Source organism: Bubalus kerabau, chromosome 1 (genome assembly GCF_029407905.1).
Source record: "Bubalus kerabau isolate K-KA32 ecotype Philippines breed swamp buffalo chromosome 1, PCC_UOA_SB_1v2, whole genome shotgun sequence".
Lineage (NCBI taxonomy): Eukaryota > Metazoa > Chordata > Mammalia > Artiodactyla > Bovidae > Bubalus > Bubalus kerabau.
This window is the reverse complement of record NC_073624.1, coordinates 224150607-224178285: the sequence shown is the minus strand read 5'-3', so window position 1 is coordinate 224178285 and position 27679 is coordinate 224150607. Positions and strand designations below refer to the sequence as shown.

At 39.6% G+C, this 27679-nt stretch overlaps 1 protein-coding gene across 4 annotated transcripts in view; it reads right to left on the bottom strand.

The window, feature by feature from the left end:
• KCTD16 (potassium channel tetramerization domain containing 16) overlaps window positions 1–27679 on the bottom strand; it is a 311458-nt gene that overhangs the window by 281443 nt on the left and 2336 nt on the right. For all 4 annotated transcript variants that reach the window (XM_055556753.1, XM_055556749.1, XM_055556756.1 and 1 more), the window contains one exon: window positions 26464–27609. In XM_055556753.1, the coding sequence (XP_055412728.1) occupies window positions 26464–27295 (832 nt within the window). In that variant the 5' untranslated portion in view covers window positions 27296–27609. The remainder of the gene's footprint in view (window positions 1–26463; window positions 27610–27679) is intronic.

The following is a 27679-nucleotide window of genomic DNA, read 5'->3' as shown; positions in this document are numbered from 1 at the left end:
TCTAACAAATACTATAGCTTCCTGGATGCAAAGCAAATACTGCAGAGATTAAATGATGAGTACTCATTAGGGTTGTTTTAATACTCCCTTGTCTCCCTCCCCTTCCCTAGGATTGACTGCCTGGACAGGAAATGATTTATCACAACCAGATAAAACCAGTCAGCACAATTCAAACACCTGGGCAATTTTGCCTTATCTTCCTAGGTAAGCTGGGTTTCTTTTATGTTCATTATCTGTCCTGTTTATGGAAGATCAAAAACGTGTAAAACAAACAAACAAAAAAACCCAACTAGAACAATGGATTCCATTTAAAGTGCAAATAATGCAGCAGTCCTTTGGGGATGGGACTAAGATAGAACCTAAAGCCATTATCACTAAACTCTTGGATTTTTACAATAAAAATTAAAAGAGGTGGATGGGGAAAAGAATAAAGAATTGTGAGGAGGACTGACATGCAAGCTTCACACATCTCTTTGCTTTCATCTTTCTTTTCCAGGCTTAGGGAGAAAGCTCTCATAGATAAGACTCCTATAAAACTCGGCTGGAAAACAGAGTTGACCTTGATGGAATCAAGCCCTCACAATGTAGACTTCAATATCTTAAGATAATGAATTTAAAAAAAGAGTCAGTATTTCTCCTGGGACTGAAGAAAAGTGACAAAGATCACAATCTTCATCTCCACTTGTGCCTACAAGAACAACACCAGCAAAGTTAACTTTCACAATTGACATCACTATCTTTTATTTAATGGTTGATATGGCTTTCGTTATGAAACTGGAGACCCATTCAAGTGGGTACCTGCAAAGCATGTATCCAAATCAGGAAGACACTACTCTACAATGATTAAAAAACAATGTTCTGCCAGAAACAAAGGTTCCATGCTTCCGGTCGGGGATGAAAAGATACAGAATCTCAGGGTTCACACGGTTCCTTTAAACAGAGGCTGCTAAAGCTTCACTTTCCAAGATAGTAGCCACTTGTCATTTGCAACTATTGAGCATGTGAATATGGCAAGTGAAACTGAAGAACTCAATTTTTAAAATTAATTAATTTATTTTAATTGGAGGCTAATTACTTTATTATTTAATATAATATTGCGGTGGTTTTTGCCATACACTGACATGAATCAGCCATGGGTGTACATGTGTCCCCCTGTCCTGAACCTCCCACCCACCTCCCTCCTCATCCATCCCTCTGAGTTGTCCCAGTGCACTGGCTTTGAGTGCTGTTTCATGCATCAAACTAGGACTGGTCATCTATTTCACATATGGTAATATACATGTTCAAAAGCATCAATTCTTTGGTGCTCAGCCTTCTTCACAGTCCAACTCTCATCCATACATGACCCCTGGAAAAACCATAGCCTTGACTAGACGGACCTTTGTTGGCAAAGTAATGTCTCTGCTTTTGACTATGCTATCTAGGTTGGTCATAACTTTCCTTCCAAGTAAGTGTCCTTTAATTTCATGGCTGCAGTCACCATATGCAGTGATTTTGGAGCCCCCCAAAAAATAAAGTCTGACACTGTTTCCACTGTTTCCCCATCTATTACCCATGAAGTGATGGGACCAGATGCTTTTGAACTGTGGTGTTGGAGAAGACTCTTGAGAGTCCCATGGACTGCAAGGAGATCCAACCACTCCATTCTAAAGGAGATCAGTCCTGGGTGTTCATTGGAAGGAATGATGCTGAAGCTGAAACTCCAATACTTTAGCCACCTCATGCGAAGAGTTGACTCATTGGAAAAGATTCTGATGCTGGGAGGGATTGGGGGCAGGAGGAGAAGGGGACGACAGAGGATGAGATGGCTGGATGGCATCACCGACTCAATGAACATGAGTTTGGGTAAACTCCAGGAGTTGGTGATAGACAGGGAGGCCTGGCGTGCTGCGATTCATGGGGTCACAAAGAGTTGGACACAACTGAACAACTGAACTGAACTGAATATACATGTTTCAATACTATTCTCTCAAATCATTCCATCCTCACCTTCTCCCACAGAGTCCAAAATCTGTTCTTTATATCTGTGTCTCTTTTGCTGTCTCACATATAGGTTGTTGTTACCATCTTTCTAAATTCCATATATATGCATTAATATACTGTATTGGTGTTTTTCTTTCTGGCTTACTTCACTCTGTATAATAGGCTCCAATTTCATCCATCTCGTTAGAACTGACTCAAATGTGTTCTTTTTAATAGCTGAGTAATATTTTATTGTGTATATGTACCACAACTTTCTTATCCATTCATCCGCCAATGGACATCTAGGTTGCTTCCATGTCCTAACTATTGTAAACAGTGCTGTAATGAACATTGGGGTACATCTGTCTCTTTCAATTCTGGTTTCCTTGGTGTAAATGCCCAGCAGTGGGATTGCCAAGTAGGTAGGTGTCTTTGGAAGGAATGATGCTAAAGCTGAAACTCCAGCACTTTGGCCACGTCATGCGAAGAGTTGACTCATTGGAAAAGACTCTGATGCTGGGAGGCATTGGGGGCAGGAGGAAAAGGGGACGACAGATGATGAGATGGCTGGATGGCATCACTAACTCAATGGACATGAGTTTGAGTGAACTCCAGGAGATGGTGATGGACAGGGAGGCCTGGCATGCTGAGGTTCATGGGGTCACAAAGAATTGGACACGACTGAGCGACTGAACTGAACTGATGGCAGTTCTATTTCCAATTTTTTAAGGAATCTCCACACTATTCTCCATAGTGGCTGTGCTAGTTTGCATTCCCACCAACAGTGTAAAAGGGTTCCCTTTTCTCCACACACTCTTCAGCACTTATTGTTTGTAGACTTTCTGATAGCAGCCATTCTGACTGGCGTGAGATGGTAGGTACCTCATTGTGGTTATTATTTGCATTTATCTGATAATGAATGATGTTGAGCATCTTTTCATGTGTTTGTTATCCATCTGTATGTCTTCTTTGGAGAAATGTTTGTTTAGTTCTTTGGCTTATTTTTTGATTAGGTCATTTATTTTTATGGTATTGAGCTATATGAGCTGGTTGTATATTTTGGAAATTAATTCTTTGTCAGTTGCTCTGTTTGCTATTATTTTCTCCCATTCTGAAGGCTATCTTTTCACCTTGCTGATAGTTTCCTTCATTGTGCAAAAGGTTTTAAGTTTAATTAGGTACCATCTGTTTATTTTTGCTTTTATTTCCAATATTCTGGGAGGTGGGTCATAGAGGATCCTGCTGTGATTTATGTCAGAGAGTGTTTTGCCTATGTTTTCCTCTAGGAGTTTTATAGTTTCTGGTCTTACATTTAGATCTTTAACCCATTTTGAGTTTATCTTTGTGTATGGTGTTAGAAAGTTGAAGAACTAAATTTTTACATTTTATTTAATTTTAGTGATTTAAAAATTTTAAAAACTGAAGTCCTAAAAAATATTCAGAAATATATTGAAAAGATATGTTTGATATATTGGGTTACATTAAAACATTTTATTCAAATTCATTTTACTCTTTCTTTTTGCTTTTTGTCATGTGACTACTAGAAAATTTTAAATTACATATATGGCTCCTATAATGTTTCTATTGATGTATATTGCTCTGAAGACTGAAGAATCAACCTTAGGGATAGAATCCACCATAGATCTAATGGCAGAATCTCTTGGGTTGGCCAAAAAGTTTGTTTGGTTTGTGAATACACTGTTCAACAAAGTTCTTGCTGAAAATGAAAAATATATATTTTATTTTTACTTAAAACCGAATGAACATTTTGGTCAACCCAATACTTTAAATTCGATCAAAAGGTGCTAATTTGCCAGAAAGAGAAAGACTGGTAGCTTGGTCTTCTGACAGCATGGTCACGTGTTATATGAAGGATGAGAGTCCAGGTTCTAGAAACCCATGGTTCAGGTCTGAACTCCAGCTCTCCTTCTTACTAGGAGACTTGGGCAACTTGCTTAGTCACTTTGATCCCATCTCAGCGTGACTTTGCCCATCACTTTGAGTGTTCAGACAGTGAATGTAAGTGCTCAAAACATATAGCTATTACTATTGTTGTCATTAGCAGAAGCTTTGTTATTTGAACATTATTAGGAGATTATCTGAAATCCAAAAAGGAATTTAAGAGAAACTGTGATCTCATGGACCATACACTATAATATATTTGCCAAATATACACAAAAAAATAATTTGCCAAAGGACAGAATAATAATCCATCCTTTGGCAGACCACCAGGTATCAAGAACATTCAAGATCTGAGAATAGTTTACTCTTCTTAATGAGGATTTAATGACATAGTTGAAAACCTTTGTCTTTTCTTTTTGTGGTACTTTCATTTCTGGAACATTCTTGACAGCAGTAAAGAGCAAAGGTATAGCAGAGGATGGGAGGGACTTTGTCAAACTCAAAGTTCAGCCTAATGCTCACCTTATAGGCAGCATTCACGGAAAGTGATTTATATACAAATTTGCTTATCAGTCTATGCCCTCCACTTAAATATAAGCTTCATGAGAGCAGAAATTGTGTTCACTCTGAATCTCTAAACTTAGAACATATCTGGTAGATAATAGGCATTCAATAAATATTTAACAAATAAACTAACGAAGACTTAATAAATAAGAGTATAGCTAAAAAGAAGAAATATATGAGAATGGGCCACTAAAATATACCCCAAATATTCATAATACAGTCAGATATCATGAAGTGTCACATAAGCATTAAACAATAGTGAATTTAGGTAACACCAAACTAGCAACGAAAGCAGAAGGAAGACACTGGTAAGAATAAATGGTGATTATTTATTGTAAGATGTTTACAAGTCTTCTCACCACATAGGATGAAATCCAGCAGCTTAGCATGTCATATAAGGCCATTCACATCTGACTTCTACTTAGCTCTCCATACAGAGTCTTTGTCTGCCCTCTGCCCTTATATTCTAACCATGAGGTTAGGGGAACAAGCCATGATCCATCTCATTTCCATGCCTCAGCACCTGCTTTTCCTATAATGCTATTCCTTGTATTGTCTGCTTCATCAATTCCTCATTCTTTATGTCTTTGCTTAAGAACTTCCACCCTGGGGAAGACATCCCTGATCACTCAATATTCCATACAGAATTAAGCTCTCCTCTTCTATTTTTCCAAATACCTGTATCATCTCTGTATTATAAAAGCAGTCCATACATTTATACACAACACACCACTTAAGTCATGTATAAAGATCTGGTGGCATAAATCAAGCCATAGATTTATACATGACAGTCATTCCAAAATAAGAAAAAAAAAATCACATTCCTAATTCCTAATTTAAGATAGTAACTTTGAAATACAGTTCCTACATTTAATACCTTTTTTTTAACTTTGATATTTTTTCCTTATTAATTGAAAATTCACTCAACTGGCTTAAGTCCAGTGATATCCATTTGAGGGCAAAGATTTGCCTCAGTCAGCATGCCTAAAGATGTCCATCTTTTTCTCAACTATATTAAGATTATGAGGTATAGGCTTATCACCTATATTAGCACACCCATTTGCTATTTTCTACTCATCTTCATAAGATAATAAGGGCAAGATGCAAGAACATATTCAAACAGTTATTCAAACTCTATAATACTGACAAAGATGATAATGCAGCTGAAACTGTATCCTGCAATTCCTTGCAACACCTTTCACCCCTGCAGCCCCAAAACATGGAAGAGTGCAGTATACTGGTGTTTCAGTTCAGTTCAGTTCAGTCACTCAGTCATGTACGACTCTTTGTGACCCCATGAATCGCAGCACAGCAAGCCTCCCTGTCCATCACCAACGCTTGGAGTTCACTCAAACTCATGTCCATTGAGTCAGTGATGCCATCCAGCCATCTCATCCTCTGTAGTCCCCTTCTCCTCCTGCCTTCAATCCCTCCCAGCATCAGAGTCTTTTCCAATGAGTCAACTCTTCGCATGAGGTGGCCAAAGTATTGGAGTTTCAGCTTCAGCATCATTCCTTCCAATGAACACACAGGACTGATCTCCTTTAGAATGGACTGGTTGGATCTCCTTGCAGTCCAAAGGACTCTCAAGAGTCTTCTCCAACACCACAGTTCAAAAGCATCAATTCTTCAGTGCTCAGCTTTCTTCACAGTCCAATTCTCACATCCATACATGACCACTGGAAAAACCATAGCCTTGACTAGATGGACCTTTGTTGGCAAAGTAATATCTCTGCTTTTGAATATGCTATCGAGGTTGGTCATAACTTTCCTTCCAAGGAGTAAGTTGGTGCTTAATAAATCTATGCTGGTGAATGAATGATTTGATAGGCAAATGACACAAAGCATCTGACATGCCTCAGCCCCTTTTAATTAACCATGGGATAGAGGTAGGGCAACATATCACACATAAGCCATTATGTACATCATGTGGGTAAGAGAGATGAGTCTTGCAAGCCAGATTAAAATTGCAGTACTGATGCCTCCTAGGTTTGGAATCTTTGACTTATTTACTAATTCTTGGCCTCAATTTTTCTTTCTAAAATGAAGGACACAGAGTTGCTACGAAGTTGAAATAACTTGCTTTCAGTACAAATACAGATGATCTTTGAATTCTCTCAAATCCTCTCTTCCAATAGTCACATTTTCCACCCTCCCTCAGCCAGTCTCTTCCAGGGTCAAACCCTGAATTATGTCATTATTAATTGTTCAGTTTCAAACATCTTACCATCTTCTCCTAGCTTTCCAGCTCGTTTTCTCCAATACAAGATTCTAACAACCTTTGACTCTACAAGGACCATCGGTGCATTGATCCTACATCTTTTTATTGCCCTTCATCTCTCTCATGTCCTTGCTGCACTTCTTAGCAACTTAAATTCAATAGCCAATCATTTTCATAACTTTCTTGCTTACATTTTCAACTCTTTTTGCCTGCACCTTGCAAAACCTCACACTTGCTGGTTAGGATCAAATCTGGGTCTGCTCTTCACCTGCTCCTATACAGTTGGATGTGGCTGGAGAAAAATGCACAGCTACGCTGAATGATATCACTTTGAATTCACAGCCACTTGCTTCAAGTGAGTCTTTAATGCTGCCAGTCAATACTTCCCCCTAGTTCATTCACTTTCCCACAGCACTAAAGAACTATTTAAAACATCTCCTCTCTCTTTAAACCTCACTTACTTCCTTCACCATCATCAGTATTCAGTTTATTTTATTGAGCAGACAGAAGCAATACAGAGAGAAATCAACAAGCTCCCACCAAAGCATTCCAACTGTGTCTGTACCCAAATGCTCCAGTACTATTTGCTTTATATACATATATATATACACACACATATACATATACATATATATACATATACATATATACACACATACATAAATGTGATTGTATGTACCTATACTATTTTGATATCTATTATATATCTAGTCTGTATTCATACATCTTGTTACTAGAAATGGCAACCTACTCCAGTATTCTTGCCTGGAAAATTCCATGGATGGAGGAGCCTGGTAGGTTACAGTCCATGGGGTTGCAAAGAGTCGGACACGACTGAGCAACTTCACTTGCAAGCTCAAAACAAAGAATAAACTCTATATGCACTCAATTTTATTCTGTCTCACTTTTCCAAGGATATCACTCCAGCTGTTTCTCCTCTCTCTCCTGTATTGTTGAATTTTCCCTAACTCCTGAATCCTTCCTATATGAATGCTAAGCCGCTTCAGTAGTGTCCGACTTTTTGAACCCCATGGACTGCAACCCGCCAGACTCCTCTGTCCATGTGATTCTATAGGCAAGAATACTGGAGTGGGTTAGCCATGCCTTCCTCCAGGGGGGTCTTCCCAACCCAGGGATCGAACCCATGTCTCTTACATATTCTGCATTGGCAGGTGGTTCTTTACCACTAGTACCACTGGGAAGCCCTGAATTCTTCCTGTGTGTGTGCTCAGTCCCTTCAGTTGTGTCCAACTCTTTGCAACCCAATGGACTGTCTCCTGTCCATGGGATTCTCCAGGCAAGAACACTGGAGTGGGTAGCCATGCCCTCCTCCAGGAGATCTTCCCAATCCAGAGATCAAACCCATATCTCCTGCTTCTCCTGCACTGCAGGCAGATTCTTTACCCCTGAGCCACCAGGGAAGTCCCAAATCCTTCCTACCAGCATACAAATATAGTTCTTCTTCAACCATATTAAAAAAAAAATTTATCTAATTTTCTGTTCTACCATCTAATTTCTGTATTTCATCTTACAGAAGAGATCTGTTACTCTAGCAACAAACCAGTATATCTTAGCAATTAAGAAGGATTTACAATCTTAGGAGTCAAACAGACTTGACCAGAGTCTGAATCTTATTATTTACTAGCTATGAACTTGGGTAAGGAGCTCCCAAGGTCTCAGTTTTCTTATCTGTAAGAAAAAATAATCCTCAGCTCCTAAGGTTATTCCAAAGAGAGAGCACTGTCACATCTCTAAAGCACTTATCCTAGTGTCTGCCATATGATTTGTGCTCAGTCAGGGACATCTATAATTTTAGAGCTCAGTTAAATGAAGAAAAGCAAAAACCAAAAGAAATGGAGGACAGCGAGAGGCTATACTTCACTATATCTAAGATTTCAGGATTTTCACCAAGATTCAGAAGGAAAAGGAGTTGTGAGGGTCGACTGGTTTTAACATCAAGAATCAATTTTTCTTTTTACTTTTTGTTTCTAACTTTGTTGTTATATATGTCTAGACCTTTAAGGTAATAGAAAACTGCTAGTAACATAAAGTGGCTATACCAATATTATAGTCTTAAAGAACTCTCCTCAAATTAAAAACTAGTAGAGCTGGTAAAAGAAGAGCTCAATTTCAGTATACTTCATGATTTAAACAGAGTTTCAGGTTAGTCAGAGGTTCATGCTTAAATTTACCTTTTATCTGGAGATGAAGAATGCCTGTCAGAGCATCCGGATTCACCTTCTATTGGACTAACTCACTCATCTAGATTTGCTACAGATTTAAGAACCAGAACTTGCAAATATGTCTTTGTATTTTCTTTAATTTTTAAAAACACATGCTTATTTATTTATTTAGCTTAGCTATTTGGTGGCATGGAGGAAGACAAAGATAAATCTCTCCTATTCCATTTCAAATGTTTTTTGACTTCTTTTTAGTACTATGAAATCTTGTGCCTTTTCATATCTGTGGTACCTAAGAAATCAAAGTCTTAAAAATAATGCTGTGTAGGAGTCCTTGGGAGAAGAGATCATATCCCAGGAGTTTTGTGTGGGTAACTGAGGACAGATTTGCAGATTTCAGCTCAATCTGGTTTAATTTTTTTTTAAGCTGTATCATAGGAAAATCGTGTTCATAAGGCTTGAAATTTAAAGAAGAGAGAAGAAGGGAAATCAATCCTGTCCAGCACCTTCTGCCACCCCACCCTCTGGTGGAGGCTGTATGTGGGCTTCTCACTTAATCTTGAGATTGGTTCCCTTGAAGAGTTGCTTTTGACAGTTCAGAAAAGATAGGACTGCCATCTGGTATTTCAGTGGCATTGCATGACAGTTAAGAGTGCAGGAATTGGGGTCAGGGCAGCTGGGATTTGAAATCTTGCTCGCAGCAATTATGAGATCACTGTGAGTTGGGTCTGTGGGGTAGGGAGAATTATTGTTAAGTCCCATCACCCACCCTTGATCTCCATCAGTCCACCTTCACCTTCATTCTTGATATGAGTGAATGAATTCTGCTTGAACTTCATACTACTAGGTTTTTCCCATATAGAAATTTTGAAGCAGCCACTAGCAGTGACCTGGAGCAAGTCAAACCTCTCTAAGCCTCAATTTTTTATTGTAGAGGTTTCATGAGGATTACATGAGGAACACTTGACAAGATACCTGACATCAAGTTCAGGTATAAAAGATAGCTATGATTATGCTTAGCAACTCAGAATTTAAATATATGCCACTGCATACCTATATTTTATTTCTTTCTGCTCAGGAGGACTTCAGCAGCAAATTAAGACAGCAATTATTTGATTACATTGCATCTGGTTGTTTGGAAGAAAACTTGTTTTCCCATAAAAGGAAGCAAATTATCAAGGCAAATCACAGACTATATAAACAATATGAAAATACAGCTATGATAAAAAGAAAGTGTTCCTGCTGTTTTTATATGGAAGAATATCACTGGTATGAGGGATTATTTGCAAACACTCCCAAAATAGATTTTTTTTGTTTACAATTAATTTTTCAAATTAGGATGGAAAGCACTATCTCAGCCAGAGATTTTACCATGGTCCTTTAAGTTCTTTGGAGGATATATACATTAATAAAATAACATACTAACCTCAGGTTTTATTCACAATATATAAAACAATTCCAGACTACTAGGTGAAAGCATATAAAGCCAGTTGTAATGACCATTTTCCATGCTTTCAATAGTAATAACTCCCACTGCTTATGTTGTACAAAAAAATAAAATGGATAATTAAGGTAACCTTCTCTGTACTGTAACAAATTAAGAGGTAAAATTAATTTACTTTTGTTCTTTACCTTTTTTAATAACTGCCTTTCTCCAATCCATCCTTCATTTAGACTTGCCCTGAGAACTAAACATAAGTCAATGAAAATTTAAAAAGTAGAAAGAAGGAACTTCCCTCGTGGCCCAGTGATTGACAATCCACCTTCCAGTGCAGGGGACGCAGGTTCAATCCCTGGTTGGGGTACTAAGATCCCACATGCCTTGGGGCAACTAAGCCCATGCACCACAAGTACTGAAGCCCATGCAGCCTTAGAGCCCATGTTCCACAACAAGAAAAGCCCACTCACCACAACTAGAGAAAGCCCGTGTGCAGCAACAAAGATCCAGCTCAGCCAAAATTAAATAAGTAAACTTTTGAAAAAACAAATAAAAAGCAGAAAAGAATACACAACTAATAAACCTGACCAAAAAGGTAAAAAGCTAATTTTTCAATAGAAAAAAATTCACCATATGTTTAGAATGTCCAAGTTAGAGTTTTCAAACAGCTACACTGACCCCTTGATGCTGTGCTCAGTCACTCAGTCATGTTTGACTCTTTGTGACCCCATGGACTGTAGCCTGCCAGGCTCCTCTGTCCACGGAATTTTCCAGACAAGAATACTAGAGTAGGTTGTCATTTCCTAATCTAGGGGATCTTTCCCAACCAGGGATCCAATCCACGTCTCTTACGTCTCCTGCATCGGCAGGCAGGTTCTTTACTACTAGCACCACCTGGGAAGCCCGTGCCTATACCTACACGTCTATCTATGCTGCTGCTGCTTAGTCACTTCAGTCATGTCTGACTCTATGCGACCCCATGGACTGTAGCCCGCCAGGTTCCTCTGTCCATGGGATTCTCTAGGAAAGAATACTGGAGTAGGTTGCCATGTCCTCCTCCAGGGGAATCTTCCCAACCCAGGGATTGAACCCAGGTCTCCCACATTGCAAGTGGATTCTTTACCATCTGAGCTACCAGGGAAGCCCCATACCTATACCTCTACTTATCTCGTCAGTTGCTTTCACCATGAGAGATAATCCTACTATTATAATTTCACATGGTAGGGCAGGAAGGATAGAGAAAAAATAAGTTAATGCCTCCTACACACCAGACACCATGCTAGGGGCTATGGATACCCAAGAACAGGACAAATACAGTTCCTAGCTCCTGCCCCCATGAAGTTTACAGTCTACTGAGAAAAAAATTAACAAGTAAAGCAAGCAAATATTTACTCATGTGAACAGTGCTATGACAGAAACACAGAGCTGAATAGAGAATGAAGAGGAAGCCCCGGCTCCTCCAGCTGGGATGGTGACAGAAGGCCTTTCCAAGGAAAAATTATTAAAGCCTGACCCAGAAAGGCAAAAGGCAGAAGAGTTCACAAGTGCAATGTCTCAAGGTGGGAGACTGACCTGCCTATTAAAAGCTGTCAAAAGGCCATGTGACTGTGCTGTATTTGGACCAGGGCCCGCAGAAGCAGCAGGAGAGGTGAGCACACCAAGGGAACTTCAGGAATGTGTTATGGGTGTGTTTTTCCTTTTGTTAAGAAAATGGATAGCATTAGTCCAGAGGGAAACCAGTGAGAAGCAGCCTGATTTTTATTTGAGAACACGCAAGATCAGCTCCATCAGATCCATATTTTCTCAGTTTATTCTGAATCCAAGCATACCTATTCATAAAACGAACCAAAAGAGCCTAGAAATGAACTGAGACAAGCAAACAAGATGGCATGACCTTGGCTTAATCCTCACAGCACCACCATGAGAGAGGCTTCTGTGTTCCCGTTTTAGAGATGAGACGAATGTTCTGCAGGGTCAAGAGGTTAAGATACTCTCCCAAGGGTGCCCTGGTAGGAAGAAACAAAACTAAGATTTTCATCCAGATACATCTGATGCCGTTACTGTGCTCAATCATGTTTTCACTGTCATTCACAGGGTGCACATCCATGGTTAAAAGTAAGTATCAAGTAAAACTGGTATTATCATTCATCTCACATTTCATTCATTTTATATTTCACATTTTATATCTTGAAATTTTCTTTTAAACTTTACATTTAATTTCTTTAAATTAACACTTTATTTGGAGAAGGCGATGGCACCCCACTCCAGTACTCTTGCCTGGAAAATCCCATGGATGGAGAAGCCTAATAGGCTGCAGTCCATGGGGTTGCTAAGAGTTGGACACAACTGAGCGACTTCAGTTTCACTTTTCACTTTCATGCATTGGAGAAGGAAATGGCAACCCACTCCAGTGTTCTTGCCTGGAGAATCCCAGGGACGGGGGAGCCTGGTGGGTTCTGTCTATGGGGTCGCACAGAGTTGGACACGACTGAAGTGACTTAGCAGCAACAATTTATTTCTTTAAAATGTGGTGTTTTAGGGAATTCCCTGGTGGTCCAGTGGTTAGGACCCCACAGTTGCATTACCAAGGCCCAAGTTCAATTTCTGTTTGGGGAACTTGGATCCCGCAAATAGTGTAGTCCTGCAAAAAAAAAATTAAAATACAGTGTTATGAATTTACTGATGCCAAAAATTCTTACTGAGCTCCTCCTGTGTGTTCAGCACTGGGGTAGTTACTAGAAAAGTTATGTGTGAGACTGACAAGGCAAATCAGTAATCCTTAAAGTTAAAATAATAATCATGACATCATTTTGAGAATCATTATAAAAGGAGACTATAGGTATAATTATAAAGTATGTTTAGAATTGATTACTGTTCATCTAAGGCTACCATTTGTCTTCTAATTTTGCACATGTTCTTTCACAAGACAAAGGTTTGATGGAAGGGGGAAATGAAGAGTTTAAAAACGAAGATATTGGTTCCTAATCAAAATTATTCATACTGGAAATGATGGAATTAACTAAATGAGAAATGGAGCAATGGCTAATGATTTTCAGATACTCCTAAGCCATCCTAGGATAGAATTTCTATGACTCTATCAGTCAGCTAGTATCTTAAAGTCAACAGATGCATTAGGATTTTAGCATTTTCTCCTCTAAGCATTAATATAAAATGTGGTTAAATTTCCTGACACCCCAAGTTCAAATTAGAAGTTTCCTCTCGACCCTTTTATCAATTTACACTTCTTTATTGCATGAGATTGAAATTGCCCAATAACTAGTTCAATCTATTCTTAAACTACATGCTCCATGAGAACACTGATGACCAAATGCATCTCATTTACAGGTGAATCTCTGGAACTGCGTGCATCCTCATGTGCATAGTAGGTGTTTGAAATATATTCTAGAAGGAATGTATAAGCCAACCATTGCCGAGACGTTTAGGAACATAGCACACGCAAAAGCAAAGGCTCAACAAGGCCCCAGGGACTGGCATATACTCACATGACCAGAAGGTAGCAAACAGAATTCTGTACAAGCAACAGAGGCTAGACATAGAATCTACCAATTAAAGGAGGTCATTCTAAAATGCCATTTGCAGCAACATGAATGGACCTAGAGATTGTCATATTGAGTTAAGTAAGTCAGACTGAGAAGGAGAAATATCATATGACATCCCTTATATGTGGAATCTAAAAAGAAATGATACAAATGAACTTACTTACAAAACAGAAAAAGACACAGATTTAGAGAGTAAGCTTATGGTTGTAGGGTGAAGGAAGGTTGGGGGAAGGGATAGTTAGAGAGTTTGGATGGACATGTACACACTGCTATATTTAAAATGGATAACCAAGGACCTACTGTGTAGCATAGGGAACACTGCTTAATGTTATGTAGCAGCCTGGATGGGAGAGGAGTTTGGGAGAGAATGCATACATGCATATGTATGGTTGAGTCCCTTTGCTGCTCACCTGAAACGGTCACAACATTGTTCGTTTATCAGCTACACCCCAAAACAAAATAAAAAGATTTTAAAAAATAAACAAAGGAGGTCATTCTAAGGAAGGGATGACACGATCTTGGTATAAAACTAAATTGTACTTCACATGATGTTTTGTTCTTTGTGCAGATGATGGAAGATTTCAAGGGCCTGCAGTTTCCAATCCATGAGGCCTGTGCACAATGTGAATCACTTCCCTGGCAGATTGTGGAGAAGTACTAGAAAATCGTGAGCATGAGGAATTTGTGAATCAGGATTTCAATTCTTTGCATACAGATATGATATTTGCTACCCCTCTCATCTGGACAACCCTGCAAAAACCAAAAAGGTACTTTATATGAGACAGGTTTTCGGTAAGTGTGAAGCAATCAGATCTTTCCAAACAAATAAATATTTTACATTACTGAGCATCCAAAGACCTGAAAATGGCCTTTAAAATGTTGAACGTATCACACATTAGAACAGAGTCGTTAGAACTCCAGGCCACAAAAGTATTTATTCAGAAAAGCCAAACAACACTGGTGGTTTTCTAAGGAGTGCTTTTTTATGCAAATAGGGATGAACATCATGCCATTTCATTGCAGCTTGACAAGATGTACACCTTCACACAGGTATCCCTCTGTTTAAAGAAAAAGATATTTCACCTAGTTGGCTAAAAAACAAACTAGTGCAAAGGGAATCCTATTTTCCATTTGCACTTCACTGTACATTTGCAAGTACGAGCCCACAGGAAAATTTCTCCACCTGACGTAACTGAATGCTTAACCCTGTAAGAAATTGAGCCATAATGCCTGACCAGTGCTCGATGTGCTTCTCGTTGTTGGCCAGCTCTTTTTCTGTCAAGGGCTCTGCAACATTTCCTCAAGTCTAGAGTATTCCCTTGGCTTTGATTTTATGCCTCTGCCACACTCTAACAGTCATATGCCCCATTTCCCCAATCCCCGTCACTAGAATTTATCTGCTGTTCCACGGCTCCTTTTACAGAAAAATCACCATTACTGGAACCTGGCTCTCCTTTTCTCTATGTAACAGCCTAGCAGTGTCAATCCACAGTTCACAATATTGTCTAAAACACAATATTCAGCAGCCCAAAAGTCTGATAAGTGTGAAAGTGTTAGTTGCTCAGTCGTATAAAACTTTTTGTGACCCCATGAACAAAAAACTAGCCTGCCAGGCTCCTTTGTCCATGGACTTCTCCAGGCAATAATACTGGAGTGGGTTGCCATTCCCTTCTCCAGGGGATCTTCCCAACCCAGGGAATGAGCCCAGGTCTCCTGCATCTCAGGCAGATCTGAGCTACCAGATGTGCACCAGGTTATATATAAAGAATGGGTTGCCTCCTATTTTCACCCATGTAAGTAGTTCACAATCACATTATATCAGATACTCTCAGAATAAAAAGTTGCTGTAAATGGGGGTGGGTAACTGGGGCTTCCTAGGTGGCACTAGTGGTAAAAGAAACCACCTGCCAATGCAGGAGATGTAAGAGATGCAGGTTCAATTCCTGGGGCAGGAAGATCCCCTGGAGAAGGAAATGGCAACCTACTACAGTATTCTTGCCTGGAGAATCCCATGGACAGAGGAGCCTGGAGGGCCACAGTCCATGGGGTCTCAAAGAGTCGGACACAACTGAAGTGGCTTAGTACACACACACAAATGGGGGTGCGGAAATTATCAGAACTTTCTGCTTCAGTATGGAACTGGTGAATACAAGTAGAAAAGTATGAGTTTCTTCACATGGGGCAGTTTTTAAATGGGTCACACAGTAGCAGACTCCAGAGGACTCTTGTTATTGTTCAGTACCTAAGTCGTGTCTGACTCTGCAACCCGTGGACTGCGGCACGCCAGGTTCCTCTGTCCTTCATGAGCTCCCACTCTTTATTTCCTTTCAAAGTCACACAGCACAGCTACTCGGTGTGAAGCAAATGTCTTGTTTTCACTTCTGGAGCAATTTAAATGATCTTATTGTCAGGGGCATTTCTCAGTAACCATTTTCTATCACCATGAAGGAAAATTCTCTCTAGGCTGAGATTCCTAAAAGGTTATTCTAATCCTTCAATGATTGAATATATAATTTAAATTCTATTCTTAATTTTAAATTCTACCATATATTCTCCTAGATTCTGAAAAACCACACATTGAAAATAAGGTGGGGAGAAAAGCCATTATTAATGACTTGCATTATGGAATAGCAAAGGGAAGAAAAGAGTTATTGGAATTGGAAGCTTTTTGAAGAGTTTATTTTTATGTTTATTCAGGTTCAATTAAAATCAGTAGCTTGAATTTCCTCTTTAAAAGTCACTTCTAGATGCTTTTATTTGTTTTTTCTTTTTTTAACATGCATAGAATCAACAGACTGGACAGAGTATCCAGGAAGACTATTAAAAAGAATCAGGTGAGTTATTTACAGGAAGGACCTGTATTTTGTCATTCTCAGAGGTCCTTGAAATTACTTACTAGCGTTTCCTTAGCATTGCCTGGGTGACGGGAGCTGTCATCAGCACTTTCTATATGGCAACCCATTCGATTCTCATAACCACTCTGCGGCAAGTACCACTGCTACCGTCTCCATTTTCCAGGTGAGGAGACGAAAGCACAAAGTCAAGTGATTTGCCAGCGATCAAACAAGTAGGGATTCAAACTCTAACAGTCTGGGCTCCCACACCAAGGCTCTCAACCACCATTTCACGTTGCCTCTGCCTCTGATCACTAAGGAGCTAAGAATGGAGGGAGGGAGGAAGTAGAATCCCTTGGCAGTAAGAAGATTAAGAAGGCCAGCTAGTCATCCTCACAGCAAACTTTGCATTCTAGCAGATGCCTCTCAATTTTGCAGCACTTTTCTGAATCCCAAGTCTCTCCTTGGGTTGTTCCTTAAAACCTGGCTCCACCCCAGCTTCAATTTGCTCCTGCTTGGGTGCATCAACTAAAAGGAAACCACAGGAGACTTCGCTGCTGGTAAGTGTTTTTCTCAGTTTCCTGGAGCTAGAATGTCTGTGCAGGTGCTAAGAGCTAGGCTAAGCACTTTACATACAAAATGGAATTCTCCCTACAAGATGCCCTGCCCTTAGGACTCAGGGCAAGTCAGGAAATGCCATCGTTACTACTAATCACACCAGAACAAGCACACCATCACTGCTCTCCAGTTCTTCAAGAGATGATGTAATGGTAGATTCAAGACAGTGGCATGTATGACCATAAAAGTCTGCTCTGTGATGACCTAAAGGGGTAGGATGGGGAAGGGGTGGGATGAGGGAGGAGTGGGTGGGAGGAAGGCTCAAGAGGGAGGGGATATATGTATACTTATGGCTGATTCATGCTGTTGTACAGCAGAAACTAACACAACATTGTAAAGCCAATAAAATATACATATTATATATATATTTATATTTATATATATCTATTACATAATAGATATATACCTAATCTATTTATATTTATATTTATTCATATATATATATGAGTGTGTGCTCAGTCACTTCAGTAGTATCTGAATTGGCGACCAAGTGGACTGTAGCCTACCAGGCTCCTCTGTCCATGGGATTCTCCAGGCATGAATACTGGAGTAGGTCGCTGTGCCCTCCTCCAAGGGATGTGCAATGCGCATTTGGTTTCCTTCTTTGAGAAATATTTATGAAGGGCCTACAGTTTTGCAGGTTTTTAGCCAGATGTATCACAAGGAATGTGACTGACAGTTCCTACCTTCACAGAACTTGCTATCTAATGTTACAGAAACAGTCAAATAAGCAGGTATAATGCAGCATTATTTGTGTCATGGTAAAAGAAAATAGGGTCCTTTAGAGCAAATATAAGAGGTACCTAATCTAAATGTGGTGGGCTAGAAAAGCTTCCCATAAAAGGGACCTATAGATTTGGGACCTGAAGTATTTAATCAAAGTAGGTGGAGGCATAGTTCTAGGCAAAGGGAACATTACGTACAAAACTGAAGAAGCAAGTGTATAACAGCATTCAGGATCTGAGGTTAAAAATGCAAGGGATGGGAGGGCAACAGAAAAGGCAAGGGACAGAAGCAGAAGTCATGTCACGAACAGCTGTGATTCATATTAGGGAGTGACATGGTCAGACTCACACATTAGAAATCTCACCATATCTGCAGCAGGAAGAAATGAACCAAAGGGGATCACACCAGATGTAGATGGGAAGGACAATTGCATTTTCTTTGTAATAGTCTAGAAAAGCAGCGGCATGTACCGGTGGCCTGGGCCAGAGTAGCATCAGTGGAAATGGGAAGAAATGGATGGATTTGAGGTGGATGACAGAAAAGAACCAATAGAAATTGGAGTTTGGAGAACTGGTAAGGGAGAAAGAAGAGCCACTCAGGCTTTATTCTTCCCTGGGGAACTGGGCAACTGATGAAAAAATTTACTGAGATAAGGAACACACGGAGAGGTTTGGGAAACATATATAAGTTCAGTGGAGTCTCCACACAGTTGAACAAATCCAAGAATGCAAAATTAGAATAGCCAGTAGGCAAACTTTCCCTGGCTATTCTAAAAATGATTCTCTCTCCCAGTCAACAGAAGCCTTCTTGGTAGGTTCACTGCATCCTTGATGGTAACTCAGCCTAGTGACAAGAACAGCAATGGAATACTAAGCAGTTCTTGGGCTTCTCTGGTGGCTCAGATGGTAAACAATCTACCTGTAATACAAGACACCTGGGTTTGATCCCTGGGCTGGGAAGATCCCCTGGAAGAGGTCATGTCAACCCACTCCAGTATTCTTGCCTTGAGAATCCCCAGGGATGGAGGAGCCTGGTGGGTTACAGTCTATGGGGTTGCAAAGAGTCTGACATGACTGAGCGACTAAGCACAGCACAGACAGTTCTTGGATGACTAGAAAGGAAAACATAGGCCTGCTATATCATCAGAATCAACTTGAACAATGGAGAGAATAGGTCCCAATTGTTATTTGCCTATATGACAATTATGCAAAAACTAACAATAAGAAGGTGTCCTTTCCTTGCGTCCAAAACATATAGCATTTCAATCTGCCAAAGCAAATTAAAAATGGACTTGCCAACAAATGAAACAACCAACAAAGAATTAATCTCCAAAATATACAAGCAGCTCATGCAGCTCAATACCAGAAAAACAAACGATCCAATCAAAAAGTGGGCCAACAAAACAGACATTTCTCCAAAGAATATATACAGATGGCTAAAAGAATACATGAAAAGATGCTCAACATCACTCATTATCAGAGAAAATGAAATCAAAACCACAATGAGGTACCATCTTACACCGGTCAGAATGGCTGCCATCAAAAAAGTCTACAAACAATAAATGCTGGAGAGGGTATGGAGAAAAAGGAACGCTTTTACACTGTTGGTGGGAATGCAAACGAGTTCAGGGTGGAGATTCCTTTAAAAACTGGAAACAGAACTGCCATACAACTCAGCAACCCACTGCTGGGCATACACACCAAGGAAACCAGAATTGAAAGAGACACATGTACCCCGATGTTCACTGCAGCGCTGTTTACAACAGCTAGGACATGGAAGCAACCTAGACGTCAGTCAGCAGATGAATGGATAAGGAAGTTGTGGTACATATACAGAATAGAATATTATTCAGCTATAAAAAAAAGAACACATTTGAGTCAGTTCTAATGAGATGGATGCTATTATACACAGTGAAATAAGTCAGAAAGAGAAACACCAATATAGCATATTGACACATATACATGGAATTCAGAAAAATGGTAGCAATGATCCTATATGCAAGACAGTAAAAAGACACAGATGTAAAGAACAGAATTTTGGACTGCGTAAGAGAGGTGAGGGTAGGATGATTTGAGAGAATAGCAATGAAACATATATATTACCATATGTAAACAAGAAGACCAGTGCAAGTTCGATGCATGAAGCAGGGCACACAAAGCCAGTGCTCTGGGACAACCCAGAGAGATGGGGTGGGGAGGGAGGTGGGAAGAGGTTTCAGGATAGGGGGACACATGTGCACACGTGGCTGATTCATGTCAATGTATGGCAAAAACCACTGAAAGGTTGTAAAGTAATTAGCTTCCAATTGAAATAAATAAATTAATTTTTAAAAAATAAATTAAAAAAGAAATCAAGATCCTAAATAAATAAAAATGGGCTTTCCAACACTTGTGAAGATTTCTTGCAAGAAATTCTGAACTTGAATCTGATCACACCTTAGAATCTGGTGTTTAGCTCTAACAAATTTACAGAAAATACAGAGGTAAGAAAAAATGTGTTACTGACATCACAGAGATCATAGAGATGGATGAGCAAAACCCAGAGTGCTGGACATTTGACATGACAAATAGCTTGGTTTCTTCAAACAAATAAACTGGAAGAAAAAAAAGAAAGAAAGAAAGAAGGAGAGAGAGAGAAAAAGTGTGAAGGGGATAGGAGGAAGGAAGGGAGAAATAAAAAGATTTAAGATTTTTTCCACTTTGTGGTAATGTCATATGCAATATTCTTTTTCTTTTATAGATAGAAATAAAAGATAATATGGAGGATAAGAATCCAGCTGCCAGTGCAGGGGACACAGGTTCAATCCCCTCTTCTTGGAAGACTCTATATGCCTCAAAACAACTAAGCCCACGAGCCATAATTACTGAAGTCCTCATGCCTAGAGTTGTGCTCTGCAACAAGAGAAGTCATTGCAATGAGAAGCCCAAACACCACAACTAGAGAGAAGCCCATGCACAGACACAGAGACCCAGCGTATCCAAGAATAAATAAATTTTTAAAAGATAATGGATGTACCTCACTTGACTCTTGATTCAAGCAAGACAACTTTAAAAAAAATACTGTGAGAGAATCAAAGTTTGCATACCAACTAGATATCAGAAGATATCAAAGTACTATTTGTTTTGTATGTGATAATGTTACTGTGATGCATTTTAAAATTCATTTTAGTTTAGAAACATATAGTTTTTAATGGATGAGTGAAATGATTAATACCTGAAATTTGTTTCAAAATAATCCAGTGCAAACAGAAGAGAAAGTAGGTAGGGATATATATATGAAACAAGATTAGTCTGGTAATAATCACTGTAAGTTTTGGAGCTGGGTGTTTCTACATTTGGGTGTTTGAAAATTTCCATACTGAAATGTTTTAGCTGACTTGCCAAGAAATGCAGGATTTGAGGAAAGCTAGAGCAAAGACCAAAGAAAAGAGCAACAGTCAGCTGTGATGCAGAGATTGAACATCACCTCTGGTTTCAGAAGAACTGTTTCTGGGCATGGAACCGCACTCTCTCCTCTGTCCAGTCACCCCTCTCCATGGTTTGTGCTTGGAGGTGTTCCAAATGGAACTCAGTGGCATTTTCTCTGTTTATGATTCCTTTGATAAGATCTAAATCTCTTCAGGCTGTCAGAATCATTTGGTCTTCTCTTTCTAACCATACACACACACACACACACACACACACACACACATACATACACATATATGTTTTAACATATCAAGGGACTTGGGGGCAATCACATAGTGCTCCCCCTTTTTTCTCACATACTGACATTTCTCTTGCTGCCAAATTCATTCAGGGAGGCCAGAGACTTAGGAAGAAACTACTCAAATCATCTCTTACAAGGAATCAGGCTCAGGTAACATATCCCGTTTAGCATGAAAGTGAAGACAAACGACATATTTTACTATGCAGAAGAAGGGGTCGACAGAGAATGAGATGATTGGATGGCATCACCAACTCAATGCACATGAGTCTGAGAAAACTTTAGGAGATAGTGAAGGACAGGGAAGTCCATGGTGTCTCAAAGAATCAGACATGACTTAGTGACTGAACAACAACTAACATGTTTATAGTACTATTACATTGAGCCCAATGGTCAGAGAACAGCATCTTAAAGAGACAAGAAAAAAACGATACCCACTGCCCCTGTCCTTTATCATCACCAGCCAATATCTCCCCAAGCAAGGTCTAGGCTGACTTCATGATGAAGCCTTATACTTAGATTGTTATATATTTAAATTATAAATTATAAAATAAGAAGGCACAGGCCTTAAGAACACTCCCTTCGGGATACAAAGTCACCTGATCGACAGCTATTAAAAGGTTTCTTATGGACAAAAACCTCTAAAAAAAGTAACACCATGCCTTGAAAATATTGTAAATATAATGACAGGACAGAACTTTACTAACATCTTGATTGTGGCATAAAGAGAAAGAACTTGAAAGCAGGAATGACTAAAGCATGAGGAAAAGGGAGCTAAGATGGAAAAGACAGAAAAACATCACAGAAAGAGGACAGGTAGGTAAACACCAGACCTTCACGGTTTGGACTTTGCTGTTCTGTGTCTTCATTTTGAATGTGCCAACATCATATTTCTATGGACAGTAAAAATTGAAGTTATCATTGGTAACTTTTGAGGAACAAGGAAAAAGAAAGCTAGAATTATTTCAAGATAGATGCTTTTCTGTCTGTTTTCCTTTAAAAACTCACCCTTTTACAAGTTTTAAAATCAACACTGGGTAAGTTACTCACAATGGCTAGAACCACCATTTCTTCCTAATACAAGGTCATGCAGAATTCTAAGTAAGAAATCATTTCCTAATCTACTTTTCTCCAACACCCCCATCTCAATCAACCACCCTGAAGATATATACTATGTATACAAAGCAATTTAGAAACTTTGGTAGAAACAACCTTTATGAATATAAGGAAACCAAGTAAAGAGAAAAAAGGTTAAAATGCACTTCCAAGTAGTAATCTATTGAAAAGGCAATGAATCCATGTCTCTATCTATGAGTCACAGAACTCGGTTTATGTTTTTGGATGTTATGAATGAAACTCTCTACTTGTGGTCAGGTTCTCACAATTCTATTAGAGGCAAATGCCTTTGAATCTGAATGCTTTCAGGCATTTGTCTGAAGTAACTCACTCATAGGAATAAGATTAAGGACATGTACATAATCTTCTCCAATGAAGAACAACTTTCCCTCGCACTAGGGCATTGGAAGAGGGCTCTAAATAAGAGGTTCATTTATTTCCATACACCTGTGATTTTGTTCCTAAGTGGTGTGAATGGCTATTGATTCAATATCAGGACTTCTGTCTTCCAAATTACTTAACTCATTCCATCTGGAGGTGAGTCAAGACGTCATCCTCTGATGTTTATGATATTGCCTTCCATACAAAACTTGGAAAGAAAACAGAGGTAATTATTTACCTAGTTGGATGAGAAAGAGGGGAAAATACCTTCTTGTTGTTTTAAATTAAAACAATTAAAATACTTTGTGAGGCAATCCTAGGACAGACATTTCTATGTTCTTATACCACTCACATTTTCTTGCTTGCTGCTAAGTGAATCATAATCCATAGTATCTCACATATTGTATTTTGGTGTATAAGCAGTGTAAACAAACACATTTCTTGCCACCCTGTTGAACACACACAAACACCTGTTGACTTTTTTTCTAGTTTTATATTAAACAGTCAGTCAAAATTACTTGATGTTGATCATCAATTCTAGGTCTACATGAAGACTGAAGGAGGCAAGAATCTAACCTGTTAATAATTGACAGATCTCCCTGGAAAATCTAGAAGAAAATTAAGCAAACAGAGGAAGAAGGGGTCTCTCCCCATGACTGTCAATCACCATATACAATGTATTAATTTCTTGCTGTTCATTTTCACTGTGATATGGATCCAGGCAAAGTGATTCTGCATTATCCCTTGGTTATTAGAAGAGTCTGATTTCTTGGAGTTCATTCCTTGGAACTAGGAAGTTTGTCACCACATATCTATATCTTTATCTACAGATATTTTTATAACCTAGGAGGAAGTTGGGATCCCCTATAAGAACACCTTTGCTGTTGGTTTGTTAATTGTTTTTTTTTTTTTTTTTAAATGGGGGAAGTGTTCCCTGAGACACATACTGCTCTTCAGACCACTGCCCTTCAAACCTGGATGTCAGGCAGGTGGTGGTTTCTGGGCTCCATGCCCTCTGCAATGCATGCAGTGGCTCAGGGTTGGCGACTGGTCGATTGGCAGGGCTTGGGGCATCTTTGCATACAGGCAATTCCCTGCTTTAGAGCACCTCCCCGAGTTTTGGCCCATTAACCCAAGCACAACAGCTTGATGAATTAATGCTTATAGAGGCACAGTTGGCAGCTTCTAATTAAATAATTATGGCTAAGCAGCTGCACGGAAGCTGTCATGCACCCTAGAAAGCCAGCTGTCAGCTTTATTGATCCTGAGACTGAGGAAGAGTTAACACTTAGCTCTGGTTGTTGGGTACAAAGAGCAAGTATATCATATGCAGTATATGTGCTGTGCAATATGAAGGTGCTGCATATTTGTGCTAGTCTGTCCATGGAGTAATGAAGAGCAACCTGCTTCTTGGCATCCTCTCAGCAATCCAACAAAAAAAAGAAGTGATCATATGATTAGAGAACAGAGTCTGTCTGGAGCAATCTACTGAGGGCTTAGTATTATACAGATGAGTCCTTGATAAACACAGAAATGTCACTGAACTAGCAGGCAACTCAGGCTCTAAGTCTCATTTAGATGAGCAAGTGATTGGAATCAAGTGTGGTCTTTTTGAAGGGGCATAACAGATATGTTTTCTTCTGTTTGACTTAAGTTTCATAAGAGGCCATTTTCAAATATTAGAAATTGGGGAACAAGGTAAATATCACAAACCTAGATTTAAATTCAACGATGCATTTTTTTTTCCAAGTTAGAAGATGTCTGTTCTACAGAATCACAGATAATGTCATATTCCTTTATAGAAGGCTAAAAAGCTAAAGCTTTATCTCTACGCTAATGGAAAACTCACCAGAAGGAAGAAAGCAGAATCTGGCCACTAAGCCCCAACACAGAGGAAGGTATAGATTATAGATAAAAGCCATAGATAGGAGTATTGAACCAAATAATGCTTGTTACAGAACATCAGAATGCGACTGAACTGCTAGCTGATTCTTTTCTCCTTAGGCTGTTCTTTCTATACAATCCATGTGTTTTCACTTCTAAAAACCAAATCTGTGATAACCCAGTACAGAACAACTCGGCTTCCCACAGGTCTTGTCACCAAGGCTCCCAACATCATCTCCAAAGGAATAAAGACAACTGTAGGCAACAGATTCAGTCACACCTGAATGTGCAGAGACATTTAGATATTTTAATCCTCTAAGTTTATGGACTTGCCTTAAAATAAGAATAGGGAAAAACTGGAAACATATTTCTCATGGAATTCACTTCACCCAGCTCCCAGACCTGTTGAAAATCAGCAGTTCATCAAGCACTGAACTTTACAGACTGATTGACTGTTTTCCTCCCAGAGATCAATGGCTTATGTTTAATTTAGAGTAATTCTTAAAATAAGGCATTCTGTACAGTAAATTGTCATTTAAACAACTGGACTGCCTCTAAGAAACTCTTACTATAAAGACTTCAGTACAATTGTTTCCTTTCTTTTTTTCTCTTCTGGTTTCCTTTTATGCCAGTGATTATATCACCTCAGTTGTCTGAAGCTGACTGTGTGTGATTGACAATTCTCAAGGATTCATTCCTTTTGGGTGAATCCTAAATGCAGCTCGGCTTAATTAAGTCTGCAGTGCAACTCAAATCTCAGTACAAATTGCTAAGGAATCAAATCACAAATTCGTGAAAGCCTAGGCAGGCAAATTTCAGACTTGGGGTCGGGGGCGGGGGAAGGGGTCTTTCATCAGTCTGTACTGCCATCTAGCCAAGATCACGTCATTCAGTGCAACATCCATTTTGCTTTCAACGTCCCTGATGAACGCCGTCTTCAGAAACCAGCTTAAAAGACCCCAAAGTTCAAATAAGACAACAGTCAGCAGTACTTCAGCCACTCTGAGTCTACTGAACTCCCATGACCCAACAGCCAACTTCTCATCATTGCCTAATCTTCACAGTTCAATAGCCGACAGACACACATGTCTATTTTCATTCCACATATTAACCTCTACCAATATCATTTGTATACTGTGATTTTTGAGGCCTTTAAATATTCTGTGAGTTGATTGGGAAAACAAAAGTTACCTTAGGTAAAACATAAAAGCTGATTATAACCCCTAGCTATACCTCAAGAGTTAAAAAAATAAAATAAAAATCCCAAAACAGCATTCCTTAGACATAGACTGAACGTGCAGACCATATATACATATATATCTGTTAAACAAATCCATACACATGAAAAACAACAAGAACACTCTGTACTTACGGTAGAAGACGTACTCAGTGTAACTTGACCAGATCTTGTCATCTGTATACTGGTTGACGAAAGATGCTGTTACTGAGGAGTTACAGGCCACCATGTGGAATCCACATTCTGACAACATATCAAAAGCCCTTTCCAGATGCCTGAATTTGAGATAAAATCTAGATGTGTATCTTTCTGGGGCTCGGTCAGGGTCTCTGCTCTCATTCAAAGTTTCTCCAAAGACCTCCTTTGCCAAGGAAATCCTTCCACAAACCAAAATCCGGGGAACTCTCCGAAACTTGGCATCTGCCTGCCCCTCTCTGCCCATGGTGCAGGACCCCCTGTAACCCACTGTAATAAAACCCCACTTGCGGTCAGCAGGGAGCAGCGAGGAAGGGGGACAGATTCTCGTGTCACTTCCTTGGGAGGCATCTTCAAAGTCACTGTGGCAGAATTCATCTGGGCTTTGCTTGATTTCATCAGGGGTCAGGAGTTTGACCAAGTCTGGGAGCTGGAAGTACTCAGCTTCTCTTTTCAGTCTTCCCCTTTCTGGAAAGTGATCAGGCAGGACCACCTGCCTGTCCCTGAGATAGTCCAGAATATAACGGAACAAGAATCCATCTCTGTCAATGAAAAACCTTCCCTTGGAGTCCTTGGCTAGGTCGTTAGCTGTGTCTCTCTTTGGGGAAAACATTTTCCACAGGAGGGAATGAGGGATGCTTATTAATGTGGAATGGCGAGTGAAATAAACTTGACCCCCAACATTCAGCTCCACGACCTCGGGGAAGGAGTTGGAAACTGCAGCCCCTTGTTCTCGAGCATAGTAACGACTACAGTTGCCACTCAGAGCCATGGTCCCTTTCTTCTTTTTCTTCTCCTATTTTGATGTGAAGGAGCGACCCAATGGAGTCACAGCCTGATCCTTTGCAGCAACTTATAAGGGAGGGAGAGGATGATAACTTGTTAAAAACAACCTCTTCTTACCCCAGTTTTTTTTCTTTTCCCCCAACAAAGCAAAAATTTCAAAGAGTCCACAGGTGAAGTAGTTTAAACCCTGGCAGGTGGTGAGCTATGACTTCATGGAATATAATCAACTCATCTGCATCCAGTTTTCCCCCAAGCTCAGTAGGCAAGGCCGGTCAGGTCTCCAGTTACTGAGAGGTCTGTCTGCAGGAAAAGAGAGAAAAGTATTTCCTCAAACACAGCATGAGTCAGAAAAAAAGAGACTGCTGGAGAG